Below are 17,920 nucleotides of genomic sequence, written 5' to 3'. Positions count from 1 at the left end.
AATACAATCCATTCTTTTTACTTTTAATTTAGACAGGCAAAATTAGATTTGAACACATTTTAAGCTTCGAAAATAGCATTTCTTTTTTCCATATATATGTAACTTAAAGGTTTATATCTGGTAACAAAGCAGGCAGCCCCTTCTGTGAATCATCTTACATCCAGTTATCTCTGGCACAGGTCTTTAGGTGACCAAACAAAACAAAAACAAAACAAAACCCCTGCTTTCCATATAAATCCTTAAAGTCCCTTAGGCCTAACAGCTGCATTTGCCATTGTGCAGATGATTTTTTTAAATTTTATTTTTACAGCTATTTAGGTTACAGTCAGGGAGATTTAATACACAGCATGTTTGAGCAGAGATCAGCGAAGCAGTAGTTAAAATCATCATAAAGACATATTCTATACAGATTGGCATCTAAACATAAATAATCAGTAACAATGATCGCTTTCAACTTCAACTTGCAGTTAAACCACCAGACAAAAAGTAGTGGCATTGGGTCCGAGGCTAATTTTTGGGATGCTGAATGTCTTCACAGAGGAGGGTCTGCCTGCCTTTGTGTAGATAAAATTGACTATTTAATGACACTGGCACAGTCTCACAACAGAGCTGTAGTAAAACAGGCCAACTAAAATGACACAAAGCAGAACACGCTCCACAATTTAAAACTGAAAGTAATAAAAAATATAACATTTGTGAGTCAAATTACATTTACTTAATAAATATGCAAAGTACACAATATACACTTGTGAAGAAAAGAAAGGGGGGGAAAAGAAACAAACCAAAGCATCATCAAAAGTGTCTGAAATCATGTAATTATGTTTAAATGGAATGTATGAAGCACTACACACAAGTTAAAGGAAGAAACAAGGGGCCGAACGGTCCACTCCAGAGAGTAGAGTCTCACAGTGGCATTAACTATTCCGATGAAGCTGGTTTTCTTTAATCCCCAACTTCAGCCTGACTGAGACAAAATAAGCAAACTTGTAAATGGCTAAGAATACAAATACCTCATTTAGGCTCTAGTACATGTGTGACATTATGTGTAAGGTGGTTACTGTTCGTGTAATGTTCTTCTCTGATATGTGCGTGTGTGCGCTCAGGCATATATTCATGTGCCTTGGTGACCATCTACACAATGCAGAAACCAGTTTCCTTAATAGTGCAGAAAATGTCTAACAGAACTACATCAGTAAGGTTTCAAGTAATCCTGGTTTACATTACACACAGGCATTTGTGGCTATTCTCACCCAGTGCATTTGCCCTACACTTGTGTCACACCCATACAACAAAACATCACTTTTAGGGCACGTGAGTGCGGACAGACTCTGATCGCATTGCGTTCATGTTTTTGGCTTCGAGCAGATGCTAACAATATATCTCTATACTACTGTACATATATTAACTTTCTCATTCAAATCTGACTCTCTTGAACTATCTCTGAGGTTGGAATATTGGAGGTGACGCTCCAAGCAATGTCTCATTGCCAGAATATCCTTAAAATCTCTAATGCATTTCTTAGCCTTACATAAACACACGCAGTTTTTGGACTGAGGGTTGATATGACCTCTGCTGACCCCTCATATCTTAGTATTCAATATAAATGGCATTACTAGATACAAATAAACATCTACAACCAGAAAACCACTTTAACAGTCGTTAAGCTGATCTGAGCTGGGCTGAAATCACATTCAGTAACTTTTCATCCCAAATGATTTGGATCCGTTGAGGAGTGTGTTTACTAAAATATTTGAAACAATTTAAAACTTAACAGTTGAAAAGTGTAATAACACTAAAGTAGAATAACCTCTGAAACTGTTGATAATATATTAAAAAAGCTTGTAGAATGCAGAGACTAAACGTTGGTGGAGCTCTTTTGAGCCTTCTTTCATGCACATTTAGCATTCTTGAAGTGGATATTTCAGCTGCTTGTTAAAACAGCAGATGAATAGAGCTACTGACAAGGCAGCCATGTATGCATTCGCTTCTATAGTAAGGTACAAAAAAAAAAAAAAAGAAAGAAAACTCATGCCTGGGGTCTAAGTAGATACTGTATAAAAGAATGTAGAGCACTGCTCTGTAAGCATGCATGAGAGGTGGCTGCTTTTTGAGGTTGGACAGCGAAGGACGGAGAAGGAGACACACAAGTCAAAAGACTTTTAAACCCTCTCAAAGGACCGAACGCGTTTCTTCTGATTTTTTTCCATCTCCTCCTTTCAGATGGCAGACGTTCTTCCTTGGTACGGGACCCTGAATGAGGTTGACGTGACTGTTATGAGTCCTCGATGCCTTTTAGTCGCGCTCCTTTAGATGCTTGTACGATAGTGGCATTACTGCTGCAATCTGAAAAGGATTGGGTGAGCAGATGTTACCTGATGTCTTCGTCATAAGTTCATACCAACAAGAGGACAAGGACGAGACACCTTGAAATCACACCCCAAATGAATAAGCAGTGATTAACAACATGAAGGTCACTACAATGCCACCGGTTTCCTCCACCAGATTAAAAAAGAAATTAATAAAGGAAATGATCCCGATTTGATCCAAGTCTACTGAATTTCTGAAGCTCAGCAGAGACACTAAGCAAATACAGAAGGTTAGTGCTGACTCTTTGTTTACCTTGATGTTTGTAGGAGGGATTCCAATGATGGCTACAGGGAAAGTAGAAATGTGAGTTAAACTCTGCAAGCTGTCATACAGTCTCTTTCTAAAATTGCGCAACCAGAGACGATGGTCAATAGTGACAGATATGTGCAACATTCAGTCCTTCATCCAGGGGGTGGACAAAAACTAAATGTAAACACCTAAGGATATTTAGCACAACATCACAACACAATGGCTGCTTTTCATTATTCGCGGTGTTTACATTTTTTTGTGTTTGGTATTTTTTTCGTCTACCCCCTGTCATGAAGTAGCATTTGGGCAGAGCTTATGCCAACATCACATCATGCACCGAGTCATGCAATGCACTCACATATAAAACAGTAAGCAGACAGCCACGACCAATTAGGGTTTGGATATACACACAGAAGACCGTGACCACGACAAATGATTAAACCACATTGTTACAAACAGCACATATATTTCAGAAAATGGGGCCAAAATCATAGGCCAGCCCTGCTGTTTCACACTGTTGGGTAAAGAGGATGAAACCACCACAGACACTTCACACACAGACACTCTTACAAGGTCCAAAAATGCGAGAGGCTGAAATAAAAATTTGGATTTGAAAGCACATCTGCGCATGCAGAAAGGTAAATACAAGCTGGGCATCGAAAGGGAGGCTGAAAGGAGCACGAGCTTGCACAAAAAAAACAAACAAAAAAACAAAAAACTTTTGAAAGATTAGGTCAATGGATGCTTTCACATATCAAGTGAGTGCACCATTTGGTCAGTTTAATAGAAATGATTAAACAAAACAAGAGGCATGGGAAAAGTGCATCTCTTCAGCCAGCCAATATGAGCCTAACACAACACACAAGAACACAAAGAGTCTAAATAAATGCGGCCTTTATGCTACCGTCTTTGATTTCCTTGTTAAAACTCAAAGTTAGAGATGAGAGAGCTGCTGGACTGGTTGACTGGGGGAGCAAATCACTGATTGGCTTAAATGGCCTGAAAGTTGGCTGGTACCTGTTTAACTGACAGTATTGGACTCATCTGAAAAGGTTCTCATGAGCAGGGGCCTGGCTGACGACCGGGGTGACTGGATGCCCCCTGCGCTTGACTGAACCAGCTTCTTCTAGAAGGGTGAGGCAAGAGACACCAGTGACGACACTACGCTGATAATCACATACATACTTTGCCTTTCTCACCATCTTGTGCTCTCTTTTGCACACAGACATAAATATATAAACAAAGAACAATTAAATACATTCAGAAAGACTTCAAAGTAGACATGTAGACAATGAAAATTAATCCAGGAGCCATTTTAGACAACCCTTCTAGGAATGATCCATTTTGGAAGCCCTTTAGTCGACTTTTTAATAGGTTCAAATAATATAGGGTTACTATTCTTGCAAATTTCACAAAATAAGTATGTCTTAAGACATATACAAACGCACACTCACACAAACACACACACTGTCAGGCTTGAGGATCCAGGATGAGGTTGTGAATTTGGGCCTCATGCAGGTACGTTTGGATGCTGTGATGTGCTGCAGCCACCTGACTGGACATGCGAAGGCAGCAGGCAGTAGAGCAGCAAAGGCAGCTGGGAGGAGACACTGACGGATACAACTAGGCAGACAAGCATGGCAGACTAACAGCAAGTTTTTAGCATGGACAACCTGTCCTACTCCACACTGCTGGAAGAGATGGCAGCGTGCCATTCTTCCCAGTGTCACAAAAAAGAAAATCCCTCAAGTCAAGGTTTAAAATGGTGCCTTCCAAGGATAGCATTCCTGATATGTGACACAGTACATCAGAAATTTGAAATGTCTGACCTAATCTGTCCAAGCAAATTGGACTATTAAAATCTACAAAACAGCAGCCTGAGTTATTATAGGTGAAGAAAGGAGTCGAAACAGTGGGAGAGGAAGGACACAGAAGTAGGAAGCAGGCAAGTGGTGCACAGACACAGAAATTCTGAAGTATAAAAGCTGACAAAGAAAAAGAGACCTCAGTCACTCCATGAGAAGCTGTGAGAGCTAGCGGTCTGTGACAACATGAAGATAGTGGATGTCCCAGAGGAAGGAAGGCGATGTTTCATCTTTAGGGAGGATTGTCCAGAGAAGTAAGAGAGAAGGAAATAAGAGGGTGAGATACTTATGAGTGTGTTAAAGAGCAAAGCATTAGCACTAGTTAGGAAAAGTAGGAAAGGTGAAAAATGAGCCTAAAAAATAAAAATATGTGCACCATACGTACGCAAGTCCTGAATATTGTACAAATCTGCAAGTTATGTGGCTCTCCACAAATATGAGCAAAACTTCTCATTTAGTTTATTACTTCTCCCCCATCCAAAAAAGGAATAAAAATCAAGTCTAGACACAATACCAAAAAACCCACAGAAAAGAGCAAGAATACCACCAATCATTTCCATCTGCTTGCAAACACATTAGAGAGCCCACTGAAATGACAAAATATGCCTCTGGCAGACTTCTGGTGGAAGTTAAATAAAAACAGCCTTCAGAAATAATTCAACAACAGGCATAATTTTAAAGATGCACAGACACTTAAAAAAAATTATCTCTTGGTACACAAAATATGTTTTGGGCGTGGTTGGCTTGTTTTTTTAGGTTTCTTTTCAAACCCTTTCTTCTCTCATTAAACATATCTCTTAAAACTCTCTTAGCTTTTGGCAAACGTGTGCAACGTAATATATGACAAGCTAACCGACCCCCTAATATAAACCTGCATAATGTACGTCATGCTTTAAATAGCCAGCAGAGGGCTGTAATAGATCAGATATTTGTGCTTTCAAACGTCTTTTTTCCACTTCTGAATAAGGTCAGATGTAATTTACCCCTCCCACCATCTTCTTCCCAATGATCTAACTCCAAAGCAAAGGACGTGTGAAGAGAGGCAAACAGCTCTGTAAAGATCTGCCTTGCTCTATGTTAGCAAAGCCATGCAAATGTTACAATCAGCAATCGCATTAAAATTCCTTGATTTAAATCCTTCCCTGAACAGTACTTCATAAACCTCTATCAGTTCAACCTAAAATATATTAAACATATGCTCCATCAACAAAAATAACCATTAGCAAAAATAATAATTAGAAAAGAACGAATAAAGGGAAGGGAGAGAGAGAAAGAGAGGGGGAGAAAAGAGAGAGGGAGACAGAGAGAGAGAGTTATAGCACTACCTGTCGAGCGTAAGGGCCGCGGGGCTTGCGGAGCACCACGTAGAGGATTTCTGGCAATAGGCTGAGCAGGATGAGCACGATGATGACCAGCCAGGCTGACACCGAGCTCAGCATGTTGGCAAACACAAAGTATAACCGTTGCTGTCTCAGGAAAGGCCTGGGGGAGAGATGACACTTCAGTTTATACTGTCTGGAGGAGATACATGTTTGACTAGAATGAAAAGGCCAACTAAAATGACTACAATAAGATTTGTTTTTTTGTTTTTTTTAATCCTCAGTTGAATTCTAACCATATTACTCCTCCCCAGAAGAAGCTGAAAAACACATAGAAAGCCAGGGAACCCCATATCACAAAGTGGTTTATCCATGTCCAGTGCCGTGTATCCAGAGCCAACTAGAATGTTGGAGAAAAGAAAGTAGTAAGAGATCTTTTAAAACACATATAAAAGAACTTTGCAAAAGACATGACTAACAAAATATCTACTTCAAACTCATATGTCCACTCTAATGATAGACGTTTTATAAATGTCAAAATAAACAGGGGTAGAGCTTACCTTTAGTGTTACAGTGAAAACAAGGATGGTGAATACAATCGTTCCATATGACCAGTTCCCAAAAGCCTAGAGTCAAAACAATAAAACAATCAGCAGTTGTAGTTAGGAGACTGTAGATATGAAACCTGTTTAGAAGTGGATTTAAATCAAACCTGGCCATTATCCTGCAGGGCTGGGTTGCTGAACAAAAACCAAACACCAAAGAAGAAGACCAAGCCGTGGAAGACTCCCAGTAATGTCCAGTAGAGAAATGGTCCCCACCGTAACATGGCATTCTTACCGATTTGTCTAAAGATTTGAAAGAGGAAAATTAACAAATTTATTTACTTACTGTGTCTTTGTGTAACATTTCCTGTTTATCACACAAAAGGACAACACCATTATATAACATATTAATGGTGGCCAAAAAAGTTACTGTGTAAATACAAATGAGCTACCATCAAAATTAGTTAACTCAACTTCACCAGAAGAACTTTGTAACCTGTTCATTAAATATTTATTTTTACTTTTTTTTAACTTTTAAATTACGCCTGAACCCAAACCAGGACTTTATTTAGTAACAATATTGTATTGTATAGTAAAAGTATACAATATAATTCTGTACCTAAATTCAAAATAAACACATTAGTCTCCGGATAGTGTTACCAATTCTTTAAATAGTGAAGTGTTGCACAGACACAGAAATCCTTCCAAGTCTAGATTTAAAACCTAAGAAAAGAATCTCCTAATCTCCATTACTGTGGGATTTTTGATGAAAGGACAGAACATAACAAGCACATCTACTTTTATATCCCAGTTTACCTGTAGAGGGTAGCATTTTCCAGGAGCATCTCAATGGAAATATGCTGTTCGAAAAGACTGTAAGCCAGGATGGGCATAGAGGTGAAGCAGATGTTGTACATCGTCAGATAGGCCGCATCATACAGGGGCTGGGGAGGATGGGAGCAGGAGGAAAGGTTGACGAGGGAAGGGTTGGTAAGGAGGAGGAGGGGTTAATATCACAGAGAGGACACAACTCATACACACAACCATAACTTGAGCACAGAGCACGTCATGAGCAAGCTTATATACATCTTTCATGTGCTTGTGAAAGATCTATATCAGAGACCAGTGGCATGATGGGGAAACCAAAAAAAAAAAAAAAAACAACAACAAAAGAAAAGAAAATCACCTTCACCTTTCACACAAAAATATAATCACTCGGTGATCTTAAAAAGGATGACAGATGTCATAAGAATAATAAAATTAATCCTTGTGCTCAAAAGAATTTCCATAAGATCTTTCCCCTATTTTAATTTTTTTTCTAAGACTAGGAAAACAAACAAATGCCACCAGGATTCCAAAATATCCATATTGTGTCATGGTGTATTCGTGGTGGCACAACATGACCAGCATGAGTTTTGCCTATTTATATTGTATGACGATAACAAAGTGCATACATCCCAGGGACAGTGAGGAAAGGGGATTGTGAGGACAAGAGCTGAGCAATCGGGAGCACACAGAGGTGTGATTTTAGGAAACATTACTTCCTTTCATGTTCAGAATGTCTTTGAACCTCAATTAGATATACTTACTTGCTGGGAACAGCCGCAGAAGAACTGGTACAAAAACTGTGGTAAGATGAAGCAAAGATTCTGCAGGCGAACAGAGAATGAAAACAGGGTCATACAGAGTTCAACCTAAAAAATCAGTCTCGCATGTAAGACTATATGTGTATGAGCGTGTGTGTATCCATCCATTTCCTTCTGCTTATCAAGGATTCAGGATTGCGGTGGAGCTAAAGGTTGTCGGTCTATGGCTAGACTGACAAAAAGAGACAATCACTCGTGCTCACGTTCACACCTGCCAATTTAGATTGTGGGAAAGCCAATGTATACAGTGAGAGGCCACGCACAAGCAGGGAGAACATGCAAACTCCAGTCAGCCAGTGGATCCAAACACAGAATCTTCTTGTTGTGAGGTGACAGTGCTAACCACTGCACCAGTGTAAAGATACCAAATGGCTTTTGGTGGGTACTAGATGTTGACCAATATAGGATTTTTAAGATTGAAACTGGTATTTACTGATTTACAAATCCAATGTATGGGTCAATATTTCTTTTCATTCAGGCACACGAAATGCCCACATATATCACAAACCTTTTTTATCTGACAAAATGTAACCATGCAGGTTAAACATTAGCTTGTTTTATTTCCAAATCAAGATGCTGATTAGTCATTTACACTCTGAGCACCTGATCGTTGTGTTTGTAGCATTCCAAACATGTGTTTTCACAAAGGGGAAGTTACAACTGGTGGAAAACATTGAGACCCATATTATGGTCATGTTATGCTGATACTGACATATCAGCAAAAAGCTAATATCAGTCAAACAATATATCTGTCAGGCTCTAGTGGGTGCTCCTAGTGCTCCTGGACACAGAATCTCCACTTACCTTATAAAAGAAATACTGCACCAGGTGTGCAATGCGAACATAGTAGAGATGCCCATGTCCCAACAAAAGTTTCTTGAGGTGCTTCAGTTTGGGGATGGCATAATCACTGTTCCTCACCGCCTGTCGACCCTCTTTCCCCTTAATGCCTGAAACACCAAGGCCCAAAACAAATTACACATTTCTGCACTCCACTACACATAGAAGAGTAATTAAAGATGGCTAAATCAGCTTCAGCATCACATCATCACATTTCTTACCAATGCCTACATGAGCTTCCAAAATCATGCTGACATCATTGGCTCCATCTCCAATGGAAAGGGTGATTGGGCTGCCTTTGGAGTTCTTCACCATTTTAACTATCTATAGATAGATTGATACAGAGGCACAACAGCTGAATAAAATCAGAAATAATCTTTCACTGTGAAAGAAATCAATTCAGTTTTATTTCTCAGCTTATTAAATCACTGTTCTGACCTGTGCCTTTTGTAAGGGAGCCATGCGGCAGCAGAGCACAGACGTGCAGTTTTGACATATCTGTAGAAATAGGTCCTTATAGTCATGTAAGTTGTTTTCAGAGGATGAGTTGAGCACCATCGACAGAGTGGCTCCATCTACTATAAAACCATAATCCTGGCTGGACCAATTCCTGCAATACAGAGTAGACAAAATAGTTTAATTGTTACTAATGTTTTTGGTTTTTTTTTTAACTATTGCCCCACAACCCCCTAATAAAAAGCCAAAAAAATAAATAAAAATCAGAATAATGTCAGTACATAGCACACAGGCTTTTGTAATCTAAGGTGCCAACCTGGCAACACGTGTCTTTGCTGGTGGTGCATCCTGTACAGTTTTCTTGTGGTACTCGAGCAAGAGGTCATGCAGTCGGTCCTCACGCCTTTTTCCTGGAGACTCTAGAGTACGCACTGTTAGCTCCAACAGCTCTGTGTTCCTCTTGAACAATCTGCAAGCATAGCAGGTGGATTTGGCCGTCTCCATCTTGTCTCCTGTTAAGACCCACACTTTAATACCTGCTCCCTGCAGAGCCTCCATAGTCTCTGCTGCCTCCTCTTGAAGACTGTAGAATAATAAATAGAAAAGGATCATTATGACTACTAGCAGCAAGAATGCCTACAATTATGTATAGTTTATATACATGTGTTTAAAAAAAACCAAAACAAAAAAAAAGCTAAGCTAAATTACCAAATTTCATGTCATAATGGTTTGGGAAGGCGTGGTCCTTTAAAAGTGTGAGTGTTTGTGTATTAAATGATGAATAAATGGTGATTCAGGAATATGTTTACTTCCTTTGTTATAGGCAATGCATGTGTTTTAGACCTAAACTTTTGCAATTTATGCAGTCTATTTTTAAAAGCTGGAATCTTTGATTGTAGGTCACAACTTAACCACAAGATGGCAGTGTGAGCTTAAATTAAAACGCTCTAAAAAGAAGGGCTTTTAGCTGATATCAAACTAATCAGATGAAAATAGAAAGCCAAAGTCATACATGGTGAAAAAAGTGACAGTTGATGACATTTAAAACATCCCCAAAGGGAGGAATTAACTCATTGCAGCAACATAACAAAGAGCAAGGCTTGGTGATATGCTCATCACAGGCTTTTGCACTCCTTTTTGTGCTTTTGCACTCACTCCTCTTCCTTTTGGCACTGATGTTTATTAAGGGGCAAGAACAGCACAAGTATGTGGATTTAAGGATACTCAGCAGGTTTCAACACGAAAAACTACGTCCAGATGAACAGAATCAACATATTTGGGGTTTCAACACAGCAGTTTCACAATTAAGAGCATCACAGTTATACATTTTGTGTGAGCACCCACCGATCTTCAACAGCAGTAGCTCCAATTAGATTCATTCCAGTCTCCACTTGGTTGTAAACAGCCATGAGCTTCTCCTCTCTGTCCTGCAGAGCCAGTCTAGCTTCCCTTAATCCTGAATCTACCTGGTCATACTCCTCAGCAGTAAGATGTTTGTAGGCCACACACAGTGTCCGGTAACCATCCTAAACAGTAAAATAGCAGCTGATGTTATAAAAGCCAAAATGTTATGCAATGAAATCATTCCAACAGTTGGAAATTTAGGAAAACGAGATGTTTTCCACCACGTACTGTTGCATTACGCTCCACATGCATGCGTATCTTTTCAACTTCCTCCTGTTTGACTCGGGGGAAGATGGAGGAGTCGGCTCCCTTACAAAAGAGCAGTGTTTCACCTGGGCACGAAAAACACACTATTATACAGACACCCAGCATCAGGGATGTGCTGGCCAACGCTATTTTATTAGCATTCCAATAACGTTGACAGTAACCTTAAGCTCACCTGATATTGATCTGACGATTACACTCATTCGCCTTCTGACTGGGTCAAAGTTCAACACATGAAGCAATTCATACCTAAAGGATGTACGCAGAGGAAATAAAAGATGTAATTTAAATACAAACAATAACTGAGATTTTAAAAAAAGAAAAGACATTCCAAGAAATGACTAACTTACATTTCAACGTCATTTGTCCTGTTGAGAATTTTCATGGTTTTACTTTCGAGGCCAAGAAATGTGAAGCCGTACCTGAGATCGAGACAAATCAAAACACAAATGGCTTTTATGTTCTCAATAAATATTATAACGAAATTATACCAGTTACATTTTCCTTAGGTTTATCAATTCCAACTGTGTGCTTGTCAAATAGCCACCTGAAATCACTGAGTCATGACACCCAACCTCTTACCTCATTGCACCCTGGACCAAAGCAATCTCATCAGGTGAGGAGGCTATAAAGCCCCTCTGCTCCTGCAGTGGAGGGACCACTTGTCCATCTACCATTAATCCATCCACCTGGTCTATCCGTCCATCTTGACCTTGACCCTGCTCTGTAGACTCCTTTACCTGGACTGTGTGGCACAGGCACAGGGCACGCAGAAACAGCTCTTCCCTTTCCTATGAAAATTACGTAAACGTGGCTTAATACTGTTAAAAAAAAAAGGTAGGGCTTTACAAGTAGAAAATTCATTCATAAACCTTAAAATAAATTCATAAATCTTTTTTTTACTTAATTATTAACAACCAAACAAGGAGCTATATACAGTAGCTGGAGTTTGGATAACGCCTAGAATTTATAACCAAACTGACCCCTTATCAGCACAAGTAATTAAGTGCAATAGTCTGTGAAGTGTTATCAAGCACTCGTGTCAGGAGCATGCAGCTCCTTCCCTCCGCTATGTTATAGCGCATATGTCGACATGTCAAGGAGAATGTACCAGGGTGACCAATAAAGGGCCTTTCTGGGCATCGAGCTATGTAATGGCCATATGTTAATCCTTGTATGACTTTTACAACAGATGGCGGGACACCACAACACTCACCCTGCCAGCTTTCTGTTGTACTGTGTTCATAGGTCCATCTGTAACGCAGAATCCGTCCACTTCCGAGCTCGCATCCCTGTACTTGTATTGGTGGCCATCAATGCAGCACTCTATGAACTCCATGTTATTCTGAGTTAGGGTCCCCGTCTTGTCTGTGAAGACATACTCCACCTACAGGCAACGTGAAAATAAAAATGACACACACTTCCAAAACCATAAGAATTCAGTTTCTCGTTTAAAAGCCTCCAACAATAATATTAGGCAATTACTTCCCGGAGGAAATTACACTGCATTAATCAGTTTAACGGAGCATCACCTTTAACTCAAATAATCATCTGGCAAACCAAGTGTGACTGATCTATGGCAGCGCCCTTTAAGTCAGCAGTGCCATAATAAAAATGAAACAAGGAAAATTCATTTTAAAGAAGCACTTACATTAGTCTCGGGTAGAAGTTTTGCTTTTTAAAATACACAAAATTCAGTATAAAATATAAACTTGTTTGGATGGAAAACTACATCATAGTGCTAGTGATTGTTCTACAGATTACATCTGGACATCGTTCAGAGATGCTGGAGATGAAATGTTCAGGAAAAGCTTTAGAGTTTTTATAAACAATAGAGGAATTTAGTTAATATAATTGAAAATTTTTGGACACAGAAATGCAGAGTTTACAGAAAGCATAATGACAGATATTTCTGACCTGTCCCAGCTCTTCATTGAGGTCCGAGGTGTTGACCAGTGCCCCTTCCTCAATTTCACTGTCAAAGAAATCTTTATCCCAGGATATGAAAAACGATCCCAAAAACTTCTGCATTTCAACGGTCACATACATGGACACTGGAATGATGAAGTTGAAGAGCACCATGAAGGACAGGAAGTCGGTGAACATGTTAAGGTACTGTTGGTAAAAAAACAAAGAGGCACATAATATATTTACACATATATAGAGAGATATATATACACACTGTATTTATATGTATAGAGAGAGAAAGAGTGAGTTGCGGTTTGCATCATTTTCTCCATAACCTAAGCAATTCTAAGAAACCATTCTGCAGTCCTAGACGTCACTGTTTATACTTGCAACAAAAATGAGGAAATGGCAGTCACAATGTTGAATGCGGGCTAAAGCAGAAGGTTAACAGATGACATGAAACGGACTACATCATATGGCAACAGTGGCCATTTTGCTCATTTTATAAGAACTTTAAAACTATGTATAGAGTTCCCTCAGCAGCCCTTTAAGGATTATAATAATTACTATTGAATTAACATAGGCCTCAGTATGTATGTATGTATGTAGTACACAATAACAGTATGATGAAACTTATCTAACAAGCCATATTAGCCATTTTTCTTGCAACAGCTGTTCTTCTAGTTCTGCTTTAGACATGTTTTATTTTCCTCAGTCACTTTTCCTTTTTTTTCCTATAATGTTTGTTTTCATTAGTTTTCTAAAATGCAAACTCACCAGATTGGTTTCCTTTTCTTTCAGAGTTTTCTCGTTGTACCAGGGCTCATCCTGTCCAGGCTTGCTCTGCCATACATACTTAAGTGTAGTACACACTAAGGCCTTGCTCACTAATATGCAAAGGTAAACCAAAAGGAAGGCATTGATAGACCTGTAGACATAAAAACTCAAATTAGTGAGTATCAAATGTATTTTTTAGACTTGTTTTATACATATTGTTTTTCCCTGTAAACTTACTTTTCCACAACAGAGCGTTTCTGAGATTTTCCTTGGTAGTTAAGAGCCATCTTTGTCTCCATGCCGGTGTAAACTGCAACACCTTAAAAAAGAAAATAAGAAAAGACATCAGTCTTTAAGATATCGAGCCATCTTTAATATGGTACCAGTAAAAAAGCTATTATTGACTTACCACAGATGCTTTGAGTGTTCTTTAAAGTTGCTCCTTTCAGCAGGAGGTTTTCTGGGCCCAGTGACCTGCACAATCACATCAGTAGATCCACCTATTTAGTCATACAGTTGCTGTGGAATCCACACCTCTCTATCCTCTAAATGGAAACCTGGCAGGGAAGCTGGCATCCACTCTAATATACGCAGTGACAGTACACAGTATGCCTGCAGTCTGGGCTCACACCAGTTCCAGTGTTCTTGAGAAGGACACTGGCATTTGTTTATATGGTCATTACAAAGCAGTCAATGATAAATGCCTGTGGGAGTGCTTTGGAAGCAGTGGCTAAATCCCTGCCAGTCTGTTTTTATTTTAATGCTTGACTGCTATAAAGGATCAATGAAATAATGATTTGCTGGTTATGTAAAGGGAAACAAACAACTGTTTAGATTTTGTTTCTTTAAACTATGCAGACTTGGTTGGACACGAGTGCTCTCACCTTAGCGAAGGCTCCTCATTGTTTTTGTAGATGTGCATACGACCGACAAACCTGGAACACAACGGCATATGCTCAAACAGATGAAGTGATTTGTGAGCAACTATTGTGTTAAGAGTGGAAGAGATCTGAACTTGAGGTATTCGAATCTTTTCTGAGTTCATTAATTACTCAAAGCTAAATATTCATTGACCTTAAAATCTAGAAGTTTAGAGTACTGCCTAATACTTGTAGTCAGCCATATTGTCACTTTCATTAGCTCGGAATATTCACGCCTTCATCTTCAGGTATGATTTTAAATTATAATAGTTTCACTGCTTGCCCCAAAGTTGACCTATATAGACATATTGTCTTTAGACATAGAACTACACTTAAGTAAGAATTAAGTTCGTCTTGGAGAGACCAAGTTATTATCCCATAAATGCACTATGGCTTGCCAAAACATTTTTTTTTAACAATCTGCATGTTAATATCAGAGTCATTGAAGACATTTTTTTAAATCTGGCATTAAGTTAATCCACTCCTCAGCAGATCACAAGCACCACATGCTTGTAGTGTAAATCCGTTGGGACCACATGATGATTGCCTACTTGTAAAGGTCAGGCTGTGGCTGTTCGCACTCAATGGTGGCGTTGAGAGATTCCACATCGCGCTCTGTGTCTGGCACTGTGTAGTGTGTCTGGACAAGTAGAAGAGGCAGACCGAGAAATAGCGTGAGCTGTGACCAACTTAGGTCATTGATCGCTTTAACTTCCACTGCTTCTCACTCACACACAAAACGGAAAATTAAGAAGGAAAAAATACCAATACACTCGAGCACAAACAGACAGGAACACAATTTTGGCAACTAAACAAAAGTGAAACCTCTTTAAAGTGAGACCAGCATTCAATGAAAATAAATCAAGATTCCCTGAATTATAACTACACAATTATTTTAACATGTATCTAGGCAAGTGCAAATGCATTCTTTACTGTTCTTCTACATCCACTCCTCCTCTCTTATTACCTAATATTAATCAAATGAACGCACATTAACTATAACTTCATCTGGAACTACTTTTAATTCAAATTCTTCTATGCAAAACGATTGAAAAGTAATACACTTATCTTACTTTATGATTCGATTCTCCATCCAGACTTGCTGTGGTAACAAAACATGTGCCATCATCTCGGCTAGACTGCAGCAATATTAAATCACAGGGAAAGGTCTCGTCTTCCTCCACCTCCAAAACATCTCCCACCTAGAGAAACACAACCAAAGACCATTTGTGAAGACACGGTGTGCTTTCTCCCTCTTTTCAGAAGAATCGCGCACAGGATGAATGGCAGAAGTTCAAACAACTTTAAATTACTTTTATCACTAAGAAGACTTATAAATACATATGACTGCCAGGTCCCTGTGAAGTTGTTGTGATCAGTGAGTAAAAACCCAGATACTAAAAGTGAAAACAAGAACAATCCATAATCTTCTTTGAGCTCAGGTTTGGACTGCCAAGCAGTGACAAAAACCTGCCTGTATTTTAAATGTTTATTTTAGCAAAAGTAGCTAGCAGTAAGCTTATGTTGGCTCCTGTGCTGGGAACAGCTGTTTTATACAACGCATAAACAACACATAAAGCTTTGGTATTGACAGCTGTATGCCGAGTGGTGTCAGCTGTACGAGCAGATCTCTACCGTAATAAAGTTAAATAAATAAATAAAAGATGACCAAATACAAAATTAGTTCATTTTAAAATCCTGAAAGCTACTTAAAGTGAGCCAGCCAACTATAGCTCTTTAAAAGTAGAATGCACTGGAAAAATAAGTTGCCTTTACAAACATGTCTGAGCATCAGATCAGCTCAGGAGACTATGTTCTCCCTTGTGCATATATCCCAAAAAGTCCTGTATAGCTGCCAGCAGCCTTTCTCTGCATATATATTGGAGGAATTATTTTATTTTTCACTTCAGCTAGGATGCATCTGCTGCTACAAAGTACCTTGATCTTCTCACTCTCTTTTTGTATCCTCCGGCCATCTTCAAGCACTGTCACTCGGTACTTATTCACCTCATTGTCAGCCTTGTGCCGCAGCCAGTCCTCATATCCCTGTGGCAATATATCAAAATCAGAATAGCATTGCTTAGCACAACAAAAAGTAGAAACCTTTTCCGTGACATCTGTACCTATGGGACACTGACAGTTATAACTGATGTCAGAATAAAAAGGCACACAGTACAGCACTAGCTGTCAAACTAAGGGGTGTTCCCTGAATGTTTTACGGCTTCTTAATGGTGAAAGAAGTTTCAGCAGACTACAAGCGGCATCCGTCATTTCCATGGAAGAGTATAAAACATGAATGTCAATTCATACAATTAAATTTCCACATCCAGCATGTCATCATTACGTATAGAAGTGCCTACAGCAGCAGAATGAGATGGTGATTGTCCAACAGTGCAGAGAAACAGTATAAAATGAAATGATACTGAGTCAGGTAAAAAGATAATTTCAAAGGCTGCAGCAGCAAGAGCCACAAAACCAAGTGTGGACTTTATGAGGTCTCTAAGATAGTGATGGATATGGAGGAGATGAGAATAGAGGGGTAAACCAAAATGTGTGCCAAGGCTGAGTGTGAGCCAAAAAGCAGGATTACAGGATAATAGGAGGATCAAGTCTGGTTTAGTGATGCAAAGATTCTTATTCCTATTATTATTATTATCCATATAATTATTCAGTCAAAAATACAAACAATAATGAAGCATCTGCCATATAAATTAGTTCACACAACCAAAAATGTGAGGTCTTGGTCTCTGTTAAACAAAAATTTCACTTAAATACATGAACATTTTATATAAGGTTATCGAGAATCATTTAGTTCTTAACGGGCTTCTCGTTATTCTTTTCCATGTGTTATATCGTCCTTTTCTGTTGCCAGTGCTTTGCCACACTCAGTTTGCATTAATAGGATCATCCCTCTCCTTCATCCTGGACTCAGTTTAGTTCAAAAGTCAGTTTGAAATTATTTTTCCAAACTTTCTGGCAGGAAGTATACAGCCCGAGAGGAAAGACCTATTTAAGCATGAGTAACACCTTATCTTCACCATCTCATTCACCGTCTTTATGTGTGGAGGAACTGCCTGAGCCTTGTTCACAGAACTCCACAGTATAAACCAGTGTGAAAAAATATACTAACAGCACTACCGTGAATGAACACGGACATGTGTTATCAGTGCACCCCATATATTATTGTAAGGAAATCCACCCATTATTGTGCATTTCAAAGCCGCAGCTGTAGACTAACTAAAAAGCCAATCTTAAAACAATACATCTAAAGCTGGGACAGGGAAGCAATAGAGTCAAAGAAACAGATACTCCCCTTGATAATTTGTACCTCTGAAATAGACTCTCTCTCTCTTCATTTGC

At 39.1% G+C, this 17,920-nt stretch overlaps 1 protein-coding gene across 2 annotated transcripts in view; it reads right to left on the bottom strand.

Moving 5' to 3' along the window:
• Positions 1-2,325: 2,325 nt before the first annotated feature.
• Positions 2,326-17,920, bottom strand: part of atp11c (ATPase phospholipid transporting 11C (ATP11C blood group)) — a 40,001-nt gene continuing 24,406 nt past the window's right edge. Inside the window, exons 5-31 of one of the 2 annotated variants that reach the window (XM_085363238.1) lie at positions 16,499-16,606; positions 15,634-15,762; positions 15,112-15,200; positions 14,525-14,575; positions 14,050-14,114; positions 13,878-13,959; positions 13,641-13,791; positions 12,873-13,070; positions 12,172-12,342; positions 11,538-11,746; positions 11,306-11,377; positions 11,131-11,204; positions 10,920-11,023; positions 10,632-10,813; positions 9,604-9,870; positions 9,270-9,441; positions 9,053-9,155; positions 8,796-8,941; positions 7,935-7,994; positions 7,162-7,289; positions 6,513-6,648; positions 6,361-6,426; positions 6,097-6,200; positions 5,807-5,963; positions 3,634-3,742; positions 2,620-2,651; positions 2,326-2,343 (exon numbers count right to left, since the gene is read on the bottom strand). In XM_085363238.1, the coding sequence (XP_085219364.1) occupies positions 3,638-3,742; positions 5,807-5,963; positions 6,097-6,200; positions 6,361-6,426; positions 6,513-6,648; positions 7,162-7,289; positions 7,935-7,994; positions 8,796-8,941; positions 9,053-9,155; positions 9,270-9,441; positions 9,604-9,870; positions 10,632-10,813; positions 10,920-11,023; positions 11,131-11,204; positions 11,306-11,377; positions 11,538-11,746; positions 12,172-12,342; positions 12,873-13,070; positions 13,641-13,791; positions 13,878-13,959; positions 14,050-14,114; positions 14,525-14,575; positions 15,112-15,200; positions 15,634-15,762; positions 16,499-16,606 (3,129 nt within the window). In that variant the 3' untranslated portion in view covers positions 2,326-2,343; positions 2,620-2,651; positions 3,634-3,637. Of the gene's footprint in view, positions 2,344-2,619; positions 2,652-3,455; positions 3,743-5,806; positions 5,964-6,096; positions 6,201-6,360; positions 6,427-6,512; positions 6,649-7,161; positions 7,290-7,934; positions 7,995-8,795; positions 8,942-9,052; positions 9,156-9,269; positions 9,442-9,603; positions 9,871-10,631; positions 10,814-10,919; positions 11,024-11,130; positions 11,205-11,305; positions 11,378-11,537; positions 11,747-12,171; positions 12,343-12,872; positions 13,071-13,640; positions 13,792-13,877; positions 13,960-14,049; positions 14,115-14,524; positions 14,576-15,111; positions 15,201-15,633; positions 15,763-16,498; positions 16,607-17,920 lie in introns of those variants that run through there. The other variant, XM_085363235.1, reaches the window with a different exon arrangement.

Source organism: Diplotaxodon limnothrissa, linkage group LG2 (genome assembly GCF_057381915.1).
Source record: "Diplotaxodon limnothrissa isolate DT_005_m linkage group LG2, D_limnothrissa_male_GT1.1, whole genome shotgun sequence".
Lineage (NCBI taxonomy): Eukaryota > Metazoa > Chordata > Actinopteri > Cichliformes > Cichlidae > Diplotaxodon > Diplotaxodon limnothrissa.
The sequence above is the reverse complement of the archived record's forward strand: the minus strand, read 5'-3'. Positions and strand labels throughout refer to the sequence as shown.